Here is a 15890-nt window from a genome sequence, read left to right on the forward strand (position 1 = left end):
ACACAAATCAATGTGGCACCATAAACTAGAAATATAACCTATAATATAAAAATAAACTATAAATATACACAACCGTTTATTGATTCTTGGTTTTGATAATGTTTTTAATTTTTTTTTTATCTTTTATGCTCACAGTTATTTGATTAAATTACAATTACAATTAAAAAAAAATGGTTTTCTATTTTAATACATTTTAAAAATGTAATTTATTCCTGTGATCGCAAAGCTGAATTTTCAGCATCATTACTCCAGTCTTCAGTGTCACATGATCCTTCAGAAATCATTCTAATATACTGATTTGGTGCTAAAGAATTTTTATTTTATTTTTTATTATCAATGATGAAAACAGTTGTGCTGCTTAATATTTTTGTGGAAACCATGATACACATTTTTATAAAGATTCTTTGTTGAATAGAAAGTTCAAAAGAACAGCATTTATTTGTAAAAAAATAATTAAAAAACCATCAAAAAGTATTAATTTATAAAATGAATAATTACAAAATCTTACTGACCCCAAACTTTGGAACAGTATGTGTGTGTATAATATATAAATGTATACTTTAAAACAAATATTATATAAACCCCCCACAGTATAACAATAGCTCCATGTCTAAAAAAAACAAAAAAAACATGGTAAAACCAAGGTACTTTACAAATGAACACAGAAATTGAGCATGGTACAATAATCTGATCATAAAGCCAAAGTGCAGGAGAAAAGCTGCTTTTTAAAATTCATGTTAAGCGAAAAATAGGTCTAGTCAATATTTTTAGTAATGAAATGAAAGAAAACACTGACTAGAATAAATATCAGGCAGAAAATCTTGAACTATAACCCATTCCATTCAATAATTCCAGGAAAAATCTCTTAGAAGTAAACACATACGAACATTTCATGTAATGTGTATATCAGTGTGTGTGTGTGTGTGTGTTTTCATGGATTTTGAGGTGCCAGAGACTGATTCATGCACTGTTAATGTGCAAGGGTGTTGGTCTGACCCCTCAACCACACTCCCTTTGGGTCTCACTTCCATCACTGCCAACTTATCACCTTAATGCAGAAAAAAGTAACTGGGAAACTGGCTTAACACAAATCCAACAGATCCATACAACCATCTCAAGTTTTGGTCTGTAGACTGACTTTATTTCTCCTGTGCATGGAACACAAACGAAGAACAATGTTGGTAACTAAATGGATTCGGTGTCCCATTGACTTCCACTGTATGGACAAAAATTCTAATGGGAGTCAATGGGAATCGAAATCAGCATTATTCAAAATATCTTCTTTTGTGTTCAGGAGAAGAAAGAAATGTGTACAGGTGTTTGGGTTTAAAATCCCTTTAAATGGTTAGTTCACCCAAAAATGAAAATGTGCAGCATTCTGTCACCCTCATGTCATTCAAACCCCTGAGACTTTTGTTCATCTTCAGAAGACAAATGAGATTTCTGTCCCTCCGTAATGACACAATTTTCTTTTTTGGGTGAACTATAACCCTTTAATGCCCCATTTTTAAATACAATATTTGTAGTTTGTGACCTACGCATGAGCTGCAGTGACATTTTCTTTCTTGATTTCTATTTCTGTTTGGTCTATTATGTTGCAAATTTGAAAATGTTAAAAGTATATGAACAAGCCTTTTAATGACTGGTTTTAATAACTGGTTTTAAACCAGAATAACTTAATCATATACAATTCTGAGGTTTCAATGGACTTGCCCCCTCCAAACAACTTATTAAAGTTTGACATCCTCTGAATTAGAGGGTAGAAGAATGGATGACATGTAGACCAACATCTTTATTATCTGATGTTCACTCAGAACTTCTCTGATGATGCGTTTACTGGCGTGAGGGCGGGACAACCTGTCACTCACATGAGATCGTAGCAACAGCAAACCACAACCATTCAATAAATTACAGATGGACGCAATCAAGTGCCGTACTACATTTTTTTCTTGTTCAAGAAGCCATTTCACGCAGATATACGTCACAATAGGGAAGAAAAGATAATCGCAACTTGTGTTTCATGTCAACTTTAAATAGGGAGACATTCTAAAACTTTCTAGGAGGTGAGTTGAGAAGCACTTCTTTAAATGCACTGTATACAAATATGCATATTTTTGCTTTGGAAACAAATTCAAAACAGAAAAATGCTAAGCATGAATGAATTTCCTATTTATCTGTCCTGCAAATCACTCTCGCCTGGAGGGATTTTCTGTTGAACTTTCCTTAACCTCGAGAAGAAAGTGAATCCGTGAACATCCCGAGATCTTAAGCATTTACTACAAAGCCCACTGTGGTTCAGTGGTGTGATGGACACGTCTTTGCTCCTGGCTCATGCATCAGTTTTCCAAGATAACGTACAGACAGCACACACGCACACACACACACACACACACACACACACACACACACACACACACACACACACACACACACACACACACACACACACAATGCTCCAGGAAGACCGTATCAATTATGAAGCAGCTATATCTGGCATGAGGCCATGCCCTCACAAGAATGCATACACACACAAACAAACACACTCACTGATTGGCTCTCTCACTGATTAAGTCATAGACTGTCTGTCTGACTGAACCGCTCAAGTGAGAACTCTCTCTCCTGTGTCTGTCCTCTTCTCACAGACGAAGACAAGACTAGTCTAATAGGTTGCACAAATAGTGTAGTTCTTGCAGAATGCTAGGCAATTACTGAAAGAGAGAGAGAGAGAGAGAGAGAGAGAGAGAGAGAGAGAGAGAGAGAGAGAGAGAGAGAGAGAGAGAGAGAGAGAGAGAGAGACCCTGCTATTAACATCCATCTGATAACAAGTGGTTAGCTTGCAGAGAGATTGCTGTTTAAACCGTTTCCCTTCTTGTAGCAAAAATATTTAGTCAAAAGACACTGTTCATCATGTTTTGGACTTTTGTTCAAATTTTTTCTGATTAACTGTGATACCACTCAAACGATATTGGTTTTTTCACATGGTTTTTGTGCTCTGACTATAAAAAAATTAGGTTACACTTTATTTTAAGGTGTCTCTGTTACACTGTAATTATACATTTACAGTAAGTACTGAGTAACATTAAGTAACTACAAAATTAACTACATTAAGTGCTTGCTGTAGGGTTAGAATTAGGGTTTGGTTTGGTTTAGGGTTAGTTGCATGTTTTTAGGCATAATTTATAGTTAATACATATTTATAGTTAACTACATGTAACATATGTAACAATGACACTGTAAAGAAAGTGTTACTAAAATATAATTTATTATATTTATTAAACTGAAAGTTTATTGATTGATAAAATCCTGTGTCATCTGTAGTGCATGTATGCATTCTACATTTTTCAGAGGGTTGATGGGGTCTCATTAAAGATGTAGGGCTACCTGTGAGGATCAAATAGCTCGAAACAGCCTGTCTGCCAGCCCACCCACACACACTCCATCTAGAGGGGCACATACAGCACAAAAGGGGAGCTGTGGTCAGTTTCCATCCCTCCTTCTACCTATAGATATAGACTGTGATATACAACAAGCTCCAGTTAATATACTGATAACATGAAATTACTAGTAGGGATGAAACCTTATTAAATTTAAAATGCCTTATTAACTTCCAGATGGGGTCCTATCATTAGCAACAAGACATTCCCTATTAGAAGATGATTAAGTGAGTGATTCCATAGGAATTATTATAATAGTATGTACACACATACACACACACACACACACACACACACACACCATATTCTTGATTCCATTCATCTTTTTACCAGATTAATTTTTTGCCCCTCAGATTCACTGTGCTTCTCTTCCAGCTGCCCACACAGTGGAAAGCTCATTAAATATGGATGGCGTATACAACCACAACCAATTTTCCATGTTTAATTTAACAAATAATAACATCAAAGAGGATAGGGAGGGACAGAGCTGCATTATTCATGAGCTGATTGGACCAGAGGGAAACAGAATCAGTGTGTTGTTCAGGTAACTGCCAAGGTGGGCGGAGTCAACTTGAGACAGATTTGCCTGCGATTAATGACACGTAATGATGTTGACGAAAATGCTTTTACACAAGCAGAGAATATATCATACATGCTGATTATCTCAAAATCTTGGTGAAACAAGTGAAACAGCAAATGGTAAAGAGGTTAAATAATCTGTATCAAAGTAAAAGGATAACTGCATGAATATGTATAGAAATGTCCTGAAAACAAAAGCAAAAAATGCATTAACACTACTGCATTTATAATGGAAGTCAATGGGGCATGGCATTGCATTGAAGTTAAAGTTCACGCCGTTTCAATAGTGTAGCCATAAGACTTGATTACTGCACATGTTAACATGAAACTATTGAGATATGCTTAATAACCTTGTCTTTGCAGAGTTATAGCCAATATTTGACAATGTAAAGCCAGTAAAACCTGTTAGCTTTCTAGTATACCAGAAATTGATGTGATTTAACAAACCGCAAAAGACTATTTATTTGGAGCAAAAGAGTAAGAGAGCACAGCAGTCGGGTTCCAGAAGATACATTTTCTCAATAGAGAAGTACATTTTTAACGTTATGGTATAAACGTTTCTTTTTTTGTATACTGTTTTTTTGGTGATTTTTGCCTTTTATTGTGACAGGACCGTATAGAGTTGACAGGAAACGAGGTGGGAGAGAGACGGGGGACGGGATCGGGAAAGGTCCACGAGCCGGGACTCGAACTCGGGCCGTCAGAGCGTAACGGCGCTACATGTCGGCACACTGACCATGAGGCCATCGGTGCCGACTGGTATAAACTTTTCAAGATAGACCAACAATGAGCTTTTCCAAATTCCCTGGAAAGACCCTCACTACCCATAATCTTGAAGAGAGATTCGCCCAGCAGAGAAGTCACTGTTACCATGGAAACAAGAATTGCATCAAAAGACCTGTGAATGATCATATATATTTGTATATAATTTTATATTTTGCAATGAATGACTTGGTCAATAGTTTTTACTTAGATTATATCATTTGAATCGAGCAGTTCACCGCCTCATAAAAAAATTGACAGTCTTTGTCTTTTTTTAAAAATGATTTTCAAGATCTTTTCAACTTCAAATCCATGTTTAGAGTATTGTGATTCATCTCAGAGTTGGTTGTTTTGGTTTACTACTTAAAAGTCTTGACTGAGTCATTTTTCATAATGCCTATGGAGAAAATGAATGGGAAAATATATACTCTCAATATACAAGGTTGCTGAGAAAGTGGGCATTACATCTATGACGCATAACTACCAAAGCAGTTCTACAGCCTAAAGGATGATGTAGACAACTTTACAAATAACACATTTTTTGTTCTAAACTAATGAATTCATGTCAGATATGATTGGAAGAGCTTAGTGTGTTTTTGAAACATTAAACCATGTTTTGAGCTGTAAAAACTGCAACAAAATATTTCAAACTTCAGGCAGCAAACATTAATCAGTTTGACCAATAAGTACATATATATAGGCTACTTTTTTAAACATGAAGTTGAGTGGATCAGTAGGTTGCTGTTAATTGGATTAAAACTTGGATTAAAAATTTCGAGTTTGAACAAGACTCTAGCACTGAGACAAAAGTGCGTTTTGGGAGAACTGTAGGGGTTCAGGCAAATCCCTCTAATGTAGTCCATCTCGCCATTCCTTTATACTTCTTAAGAATCACCTCTTTTAATGGGCTTAGTCAATCCTCTGACAGCCAGCCGTCTGCTGGATCAACACACACTCGAACACACACTAACAGCTTGAAATCACTGTTACGGAGTAATGGGACTGCCCACATACTCTGTGTACGCTTTTTCTTAGGAGTGAACTCCTGTGTGGGAGCAGGAGATTCTGCCCTCCCGCTGTCTAACAGATGGTCCGTGTGTGTGTGTGTGTGTGTGTGTGTGTATGTGTTTATCATCATCAGCAAAGGCTCAGCCCCTCAGCAGATTGAGAAGAATGTGTCCGTGGCTGCTATCGATAGAGGGTGGACAAGTGATATATCTGCCCCATGAAGAACGATACAAAAAAAGACAACTGAGGGACAAATACAAAGATGGAGAGGTGTGGGAGAGGAGTAACAAGAAAGGATTGGTCAATGGTGAAGATAAAAGAGATATCTAAGGGTTGGCAGAGAGACAGTTCGGTGTTTAACCCGTGCCAAATGCCACGTTCGGCAGAGAACCAACAGAAGCCATTCCCAACACATGTCCACTCCACAGGAACTGGGCTGGGTGATGCACTGAATACTCACAATGACCTCACGATATAAAAAAAGAAACACTGAGAGTATTGCAGTGATTTGATACTGATATGTGTGCAAAATCTTGTGTGATGACTTGTAGGACTGCGGGAAAATATAGCTCTCGAAAAATAAAAGTTATATGTTTTTTATTGTTTTTAAGGTACAGAATGTTATTTGTACAATTTGTAATCATAGTTTTTGTAACTTTTTTTTAAAAGCCAGAACAAGACAGAATCCAACCGGACCGGGACCAAAAAATCCCCATAGACCTTCTCCCGTGGGCTTTTGCATCAGCGGTACAAAATAATAACATATTTTTTGAGAGAGTGGGACAGAATCTTGCGGGAGCCGTATTTTAAAAAAAATCCAACCTGCACAGACCTCTAGTTTAGTTAATTTACATGAGCGAATCAGTACAAACTGAATCAGTTTTTTCTATTCTTAAATGCAAATTTAATTATTTATTTGTATCACCCAAAAATGTTCACGGGTGACCAATGACTATATGTTACAGTTTTAATGTACTAAAATGAATTAGTAAAAAGTGTTTATTTTGTCCCGAAATTACTGACAAAAACATTTAGAAGATGAGACACGTGATAATTTAACTGTTAACAATTTTAATTAAAAATACTGTTGAGAAAAAAAAACAAGCCTGATAGTTGCAATGCTTTTAGTACAGATATAATATGTGGACATGATTTAATAAAATAATCCAATCGCAATGTATTACAAATGAGCAAATGCTCTAGACACATACATCCGACTCCTTGGTGACTTGTAATATCTGGTTTGTAATTGAAGTGTGGTGCACGTGCTATGTGGTAGTGGTGGGTGTACAGAGGTCTTTACAGGAAGTCCTACTTGAGTTCCATAATAAAGGAAGTGCCAGTCTGAACTTCTGCCAGACCCTATTCAATAAATCATTGTAAAGACATGTCCCTGCCTACATACACACTTGCATTTGTGAATGTCTCTCCATTATTCATCTGCTCAGTCCCGTCTTTGTACACGGTGCCACTCCACATACATCACATTACAAACTCATACACACAGTCCCATAATGCAACATACATATTGTGCTGACTCCTACGCTGCACTGCTCATGTAACTATTGCACTACTCTTAATAAGCTGTCTGACAAGCCAAGTCAGAAAAGGTTTGGTGTGTGTGTGTGAGTTAAATAAGGAAGGTAAGCAAAAGAAAAAGTGTGAGAATGGAAGTTGCAGGTAAACAAGTGAAACTGGTTACATCATAGTTTTAGCCATTTTCAAGAAAATGGACTGAGACCTATAGCGAAATTGTGTTTATAGTCAATCCCTTTTCAAAAATAGGTTTATGAGACCACAATCTGTGGACATGATTATATATATATAATTTATATTAATTACTTGATATTTTATTATAATATTATATAATCGTAAAATATAATTAAAACAGCTGTGTTTACATGATGGACCCTAATAATCCAATTGTAATCGTACAGTCAGAATTAAAAAAAGTCACATGCAGCCATGTCAATTGGAGACAATTGACAAAACATTGGCAGTATTTAAAGATGTCAGTGCTAGTTGCATATGCATTTTAGTCTTGGACTAGACTTAAGCCTTAAATGACTGACGTGTCATTCTAAAATGATCATAGAGTGGTGCAGGTATGACATAAATTTGTAGGCCAAAAAGTTTTTTTAAATGGGGTTTTGGTTAAATGGCTGCAATAAGGTCTGTGGTGAACACAAGCTCAAGATACTTTCACGTTTTATTCTACAATATAATTTTTTTAAAGCTGTTACGTGTCTTGAAAAAGGCGGTTGCTAACAAATAGCTAAATGGGAATACAGAGGCAGTCGGGGGAAATTAAATGCCATCATGCCGAACATGTAAGATCGGTCCGCTTTTACAGCCTTGTTATGCTTATAATTGTGCTCTTATAAACTATTCTAAAATGTTTTTTAGATAAAAACTGAAAGAGTTGTCGGAAGCTTAGTGGTGGTGATGTTGAAGTCCAGCGACCTTGGTGTTGTTCGTTTATAACCTACCATTAGCTTTTTAATTCTGGCGACTGCATTTAGGCTTCAAAATTAAAAAAAAAGTTGTGTTCATCTGTGAAAATTATTTTAATGGACAAAACGTGTAAGTATCATAAACATTTGTTGATAATTCAAAAGCCTATGGAAAAATATGATTGGGTTTTTGTCGAGGGAACCAGTGATGCTAACTAGCGGTTAGCCTACAAAGTAACGTCATACCTACACCACTCTATTCCTCTTGTCGTCTGTGATGAACTACAGGAGAATGTCATCCCAGCAGTTTTCTTCAGACTCTCATCCACAGACTCCATGTTTTAGCCATGGCAAGGGGCGTTTTTACGGCTTAATAAATTTGAGCAGCACAGCACAAATCTTCTTTTGCTAATCGTCTAATCAGGACCCAAAATGGCTAAATATTAAGTCTGATTTTTAAAAGAAAAGAAGAGATGGCAGGATGATGGTTAGTATGCGCCAACAGTGGGCAAACTCTTTATTTGTAGTGTGTGTGTGTCAAAACTCAAAAGATCAAATCCGATTTTGAAGCTTGCACATTAACCCGATCACTTTATTTAGTGTTCATGTAACACTATGTTCGGATACACCAATCAGAATGATTTCCTTCTGATTGAAACAAAAGGTGTCTATGTAAACGTAGCTAATATAATATTATAAATAAATTATTTTAATTATTATTTTTATTTTTTTTGAATACCGTTATTAATTAACTACAACAAAACTAATGTTTAAATTACATGTTGTCATATGAACAACCATTCAGTAAGCAGACTGAAGTAAGTCTCATAAAAGCAGAAGTATATCATTTTGAATCATAAATGAAAAATTTCTCATGAGATAGTCATTGTGAACTCAGTAATGGCTCTGGGTTCCGTTTACCAAAAGCATTGTAAGCCTAAGTTTATGGTAAAACAATTGTCACCAATGATCTACACGATCTACCTTGACTTGCAGACGCAGCCCTGAACGAGTCACTGACTGAATCCAGATGAGTTGTGATTCAAACTACTAACTGACCAGCAACTTTGAGGCTGTTTCATTAATCTTTTCAACTGACTGTCTCATTAAAAAACAACCGGTTAATAAGACCCACTCTAATAAATTATCCATCGAGTCGTGATGTTTGATTAACCAATTCTTTTTAATGAGTCAGTCAGTTGAAAAGATTCACAAAACAGCCTCAAAGTTGCTGGCCAGTTAGCAGTTTGAATCTGACGAAAGCGCATATGGACACAAAGTTCTCCAGACAGCAACTACATTATAAATTATTGTTGCAAATATTTATTTGGTTTATTTTGAGTTTATTTTAGTCACAGTCTGGAGCCATGCTGATGCATTAACTACAGAAATTCCTTGTGTTCAAGGATAGCTAGTAGACTAAATTCATTTTTATGTAGTGAAATAAGTGAGCATCTGGTACAGACTGCTTTGTAACTGTATGAGATTCCCCTGCGCCAGCACTTCAACTAGGACAGATTGTCACGACAATATTGCGAGCCACTAGGGTGCCAATTTTGGTTGTGCATTCCATGTTGGTTACCCAATATACACAGCCACCTCAATGCAAATGTCTTGTAGGTGGTTGCCAAGGCATTGCTATCTGGTTGCTAGTGTACATATAGAGCACAAGAAAAGCATTAGCACTAGAAAAGTGACACCTACCTATACAATTAACACCTCAAGTTTCACACGTCATTATGGTTTACAAATGGTAAGTAGCGCATCATCCATCACATTATCTCACAGCACTGAACCGCACTGAACTCACGCTGTTAGACACCAACCAGCAAGCTCACACAAACTGACCTCATTAACAGCCTCTTTTCATCTCTCTATCCAGTTATTTGTCCATTCAGAAGTTACTAAGGCCGTTTCTTCCCATTTACACGCGTGTTCCTCGCTATACATTTCACATGCTGTCCTCCATTAGATGTGCCTGATATTGACCACTAGTGATGTGAGGCGTGTAAAGCACTATAGAAATTACAATGAATAAAGCAGAGCGCTGCACTCTGACCATTTGAAGTTCGGCAAATATTGTCATAAGCTGAAGGACGATAGATAGATAGATAGATAGATAGATAGATAGATAGATAGATAGATAGATAGATAGATAGATAGATAGATAGATAGATAGATAGATAGATAGATAGATAGATAGAGCATGACTGATACCTTTATATACTGCTGTAGTTCAGGGTAGACTCTGTAAGCGCCGCAGACGGGGGACAGAGTGCATCTGTTCGGAAACGAGGAAGTTACGGCACAGGTGACTTCTGGGAAGGAGATGACTTTGTAGCCGTATTTCTCATACAGATGCTGTAGCTCTTCATCAGGTTGCTCTTCATTTTCACACAGTATACTGCCCACTACATACCGACACTGATCTGCTTGAGTCTGAAACACAAAGAGAGACAGATTACATCAGATTGTGCTGAATACTGCACCTGCAAAGGAACAGTACTATTGTGAAATATTATACAATTTTGAATTTGAATATATTTTAAAATATATTTTATTTTGTGTGCTGGCAAAGCGGAATTTTCAGCATCATTACATCTTCAGTGTCACATGATCCTTCAGAAATATATATATAACTAACCCCAAACTTTTGAACTGTGCTGTACATAGTAACGCTACATTAAACTTTTTTCAGGAAAAAAATGTCACTGGTATTTCTGGACAGTATTTCTGGTCAGATTACAAAGTTTGCACACATTTCTGCACAGCATTTTCTGCCCCACAATATTGTTGTGGTTTCAACAAAGTCAGATAAAACTGCCTCAAAATGCATTATAAGCAGAGCGGTCTGTGGTTGGTCAGATGGTGTCTTACTGTCTAAGTTCTTGCAATGTCTCACAGTGCTATCTACCTCTAACATCATTAAACAACCAAGCGGTTTAAGTCTCATGGTAGGACTAACACCTCCTCACAATCACATGAGCATTGGAGCTAGCAATCCAATAAAACATTCATGACAAACCAATTAAGGCATTTATAAAGTTGTCACCTCTAATTACTTATCTAGCATGTTTGCCCACTACAGTGAATGATTCAATATGTAGTTAACATCCGTAATTTAGATTGAATGCTTCACGTCGACGATAAAGATGATCTTCTCAACAGGTTGACAGCAGCACCAGAAACCGACATCATGCTAAATGTATCTACATCCTTTTCATAAGCCTATTTTGTTTCCTGTTTCCTGGTTTGTCTTTCTTTTCCACCTCCATTCTTTGACTCATCTCTCTCTACCCTGCAGTACTTCTTTCCTCTGTGTGCATTTTGTCCCTGTTCCCAGCACGAAGATCTTATTTCTCCAGCCGGGGACTAATGATGGTATTCAGAACTCTCTCCAATGCTGCTGTCCTACACAACTGTCAGCAAATAAAGTGGGAATTTCAGGCAGTTCTCCAGACAGCGCACCCAAGAGACAACAGGCAATTACTAGAAGCAAGAAGGCCTACACATACACTTCCCTTCACTTGTTGTTTGTCTGTTTATGTCAAATAAATCACCCAAACGATGTGGACGAACAAAAGAATGCAGTACCAAATCAAATAATACCCACAAGCCCTCTCAAACAAACCAACTAATCTTCACACTGCCAATCAAAGATAACCGAAAAGATTTGGTCTCCAGACGTCCATGAAAAGGAAGCAAATTCACGATCAGCGTTCCTGGCAGTCGCCCCCCCAGATTTGACTACGCACACTAACGGGCTCGATAAGGCCTTCTTTTACAGCGTAATTGGTTCTCGAGTTGTGGCGACCACATGGATGCAGAGAAGAACCAATATGCCATGTTATGCATCTTCGCATTCAGGGGTCACTGCGCTACACACTGAAATAGCCAGGCTAAAAATGGCACTGCAGACACATTTTATAAACCGATCTTTTTCATTAATCCCCCGAATGCATAGAATACTCATGACTGGAACGGAATGATGTAGGAAACAGTCTTTGAATGCACTCTTTGCGTTCAGGAATCCAAGATGACCACTAAAGTGCAGTACATTGTCATTTGCTCGGCTTCTTCTCGGTATTCCCTCCAGAGGCCTGCTGCAGGGAAAAGCAATTTTCAAAAGCAATTCTCTGCTCGGCTTTGCAAGGGCCATCGTTTTTTTGACAGATGAAGGCTCTGCAACAATAAAAAGGTGGTAATTTTTTATTAGCAGACATGTAACAAGGATTGACTCCTCTCATCTTTCCCAACCCTTATCCTCTCCCTCTGCTCCATCCTCCTGGGGCTAGGACTTCTGGGAATTCTCCCCCAGCCACGTTCGGCATTGCTCACGGCTAACACGGTTTATGAAGCGTGCAGGTCGGGGAGAGTGTTGCTTTTTTTTTTTTTATCAAGGGTTGGCGGAGAAATGGCAAAAGCTTTCTGAATACCCCAGGAGTCCCTAAGGTGATCAGATCTGCATAATTGTAGAGAGAGCGAGGCGGCTCAGCCTTGGCTCAAGAGGTGACTCATGAAAATTCAACAGGCATCTGCCTACTTCATACTGGAAACGGCAAACCAGATGCAGAATCAACAAGATTTAGCAAAAATTAGCAGCACCAGATCGTTTAGACAATGATAAATAATTCACAGACAGTGAATCATCAGACCACGCTCCAAAATTAACACACTTGGTACACTACCAGCTCCACTCAAGCAGCTCAGGCTGATATCTGGAGTTATGTGTAAACCACAATTGAAACATTTTTTAAACATCTAATAAAAATGTCTGTGTGTGTGTGCAGTCATAAATAGCAATATTTAAGTACTACTGTAAATACGCAAACACACATTGCCTTAAAGGTATTACATGCATTTTATTAGTTCATGCTAACAACATGCTCTACTGTTTGAGATATTACAGTTTTTCCATATCTTAGGGCTTCACGATGCTGCTGCCAACTGGTTTTGAGGATACAAAGCCATATGAATGAAACAGATAGTGAATTCAGTGTAAATGTCATGGTTTTGTTTATTACCCGAGGTTTGAGAACTAGGGTTTTCATGGTGCTACTCAGTATGGAACCGCACTCAATTTAACCTGATGGAGCTCTACACTTGCTACAAACCGCCTCTTCCTCATTATATTTAATCATATATGCAGCCTTGTTTCATACAGAGAGCAAAGCTCCTCTTGGAGACCTCCTGTGGAATGTTCTTGAAACCTGTATGGTGTGTAATTACTAAAAGGTTCATGGAGTTTACTTCAGAGAAGATCAGGACAGTATCTGGCAAAAAAACTCAACAGTCTCACTCTGAATTTAAAAAATGATTTATCGGTGTAAAGCAAACTCTCTCACGTGGGCAAGTTCTAAACACAAGTCCTATCCTACTCTCTAAAATTTCTATATGAACTGCAAGGCCTGTTTCACACCACATGCACAATAGCAATGCATCAAACTCATAGCATTTCTGCACTGTAACAGAAGTGCTAGAAGATCAAAGCACAACAACACAACCTTAAAAAGTATAATATAACAAATCAGGTAGTGGACATATGACACAGGTACATTGAAGTACATTTCAGTCCTGAATAAGCATTGGGGAGACCTCTGCTGGCCACCTAGAAGAGCTGAAGGTATAATATAAATCATAACAGATAATAATGCATTTTATTTTTACTTAAAATTATGTTTCAAGCTTCAAAGCATTAACTTAACTTACAGGAGGGAGCATTCTGTGAATCGACTGCAGATACACAGCCAAGCAAAAGGAGGCTGTAAGCAACACGACAAGTAAAAAAAAAAAAAACTATCCAGGTCACCAAGCAGCAACCAGCATATTTAACATTAGGTTAACAGCTAGCCTGCATATATTAAATAATAAAAGCAATGACACACTTGTGGACAAGCCTTAAGCTACTGTTTTTTAAATAAGCTTGAATAATGGCCTTCCAGAAGGGCTTGCATTATACATGACATTTCTTAAACATGGATGGACATGAATTGCAAAAATGTGTTCGAGTTCTCGGTTAATTAGCTAAATTCAGTTATTTTCTGTGAATCAGACCATTTTTAATCAATGACTTGCTTCATGCAAGTCCCTAAATAACATTTTAATATATTAAAAATGTTATCAAAGTTTTATTTAAAAATTGCTGTTTTTGACTAGGTATTGGTGCATATAAATATGAACTTGCTAGTAAACTTTACTAGCACTGAACCATGAATATGCATAACCTGCCAGTTCCTCAAGATAATTAGCTGACCTGAATGTCCTCAAATGTTACATAGGCTCCCATGCTGAATGAAATTGAAACTGATGGCGCATTTCTGGGGAAGCGTAGGTGCTATGTTTGGTAGGGGCTAATTTGGACAGAATTAATGGGGCAGAAAATAGAGTATGCAAAAAAAAAAAGAAAAAAAAAAAGCCTAGTTCGGATAATATTTGAGTTGGCATTGAAAAGGGCCACAAGAGCAAATAATTGGTATTTGCATTTAGCAGACAACCCGAAGCCCTGCACTGCAAGTCAAAACCTTCACATGAAGCATTTAGGAAAACTAGATTTGATTCATTTGATTCTTAATAATGCATGCTTCAAATTAAGTTGATGGATAGCTCAGGCTATTATTTAAAGATGGTTAACATCAGCTTGAGACATAAATCAGAGAAATGTGAGGTCCACCTTGCATGCACTCGATTCCGGCTTCATTAGCTGACTGACACTGCTAAACTGAAGCGCCTGGAACTACAATGACTGTCCATCAGTCATCCACTGCTCTCGCAAAACCAGGCTATAACTAATCATAACTCCCAGCTCAAGGCAACATTCACGCCATCAGTCTAATTAAAATAGGCAGAGGAGGGCGACTGGCATTCAAAAGTCAAGCATGTAGGACATTTTGCTAGTAGCTGGACAAAACATGATTGGTTGATTTTCTTTTGTCATGATGTGAACAGAAAGTTCAGCACGTCAGATAATGAAAAGGAGAAGAAACCATTAAAGTGAAGGTTCAGCACTGCAAATGCCTATAAATGTGAAGTCAGTCTTCCTGTTAATCCCTAAACTTTAAACCACTGCCCTGAGACAACAAAGAGCCGTTCTGGAGAAAGCATTCATCCCTCCGTCCTTTCGTATTTTTTCCTCATAAAAAAAACTTTATTCCCCTGGTCTGTGTTAATGCATCTTCAGAAGGGATAATAATGTACAAAAAAAGCTGAACATGAGGGATCAGCTCAGCTCATAGCCCAACAAATGTTTCAGTAAACAGAAATGTATTAGCATGTTTCATAAGCGGATTGTGTATCCAAAACAACACGTCAGACTACAGCCTTAAGGAAACATTGTATAATTGGGCTGGTTTAAGGTCATGCCGTGCACCAAACACCATTTATATTTCTTAGAGATATATGCATGCTGTACCGTTCAAAGGTTTTTAAGGAATTTTTAATACTTTTAGTCAGCCAAGTTTGCAATAAATTGTATGAAAGTGACAAAATTATTACATTATTACAAAAAATTATCTTTCAAATAAACGCTGTTCTTCTGAACCTTCTATTTATCAAAGAATAAAAAAAAGTTTTCAACATTTCTGAAGGATCATGTGAGACTGAAACCTGGAGTAATGATGCTTAAGAATTAAGCTTTGCCATCACAGGAATAAATTAT

At 37.4% G+C, this 15890-nt stretch overlaps 1 protein-coding gene across 1 annotated transcript in view; it reads right to left on the bottom strand.

Moving 5' to 3' along the window:
• Nucleotides 1-15890, bottom strand: part of tex264a (testis expressed 264, ER-phagy receptor a) — a 75019-nt gene that overhangs the window by 48593 nt on the left and 10536 nt on the right. Inside the window, exon 2 of the mRNA XM_084426385.1 lies at nt 10454-10675. Within this exon, the coding sequence (XP_084282511.1) occupies nt 10454-10675 (222 nt within the window). The remainder of the gene's footprint in view (nt 1-10453; nt 10676-15890) is intronic.

The sequence above is a fragment of the Rutilus rutilus genome (assembly GCF_951802725.1).
Source record: "Rutilus rutilus genome assembly, chromosome: 12".
Classification (NCBI taxonomy): Eukaryota; Metazoa; Chordata; class Actinopteri; order Cypriniformes; family Leuciscidae; genus Rutilus; species Rutilus rutilus.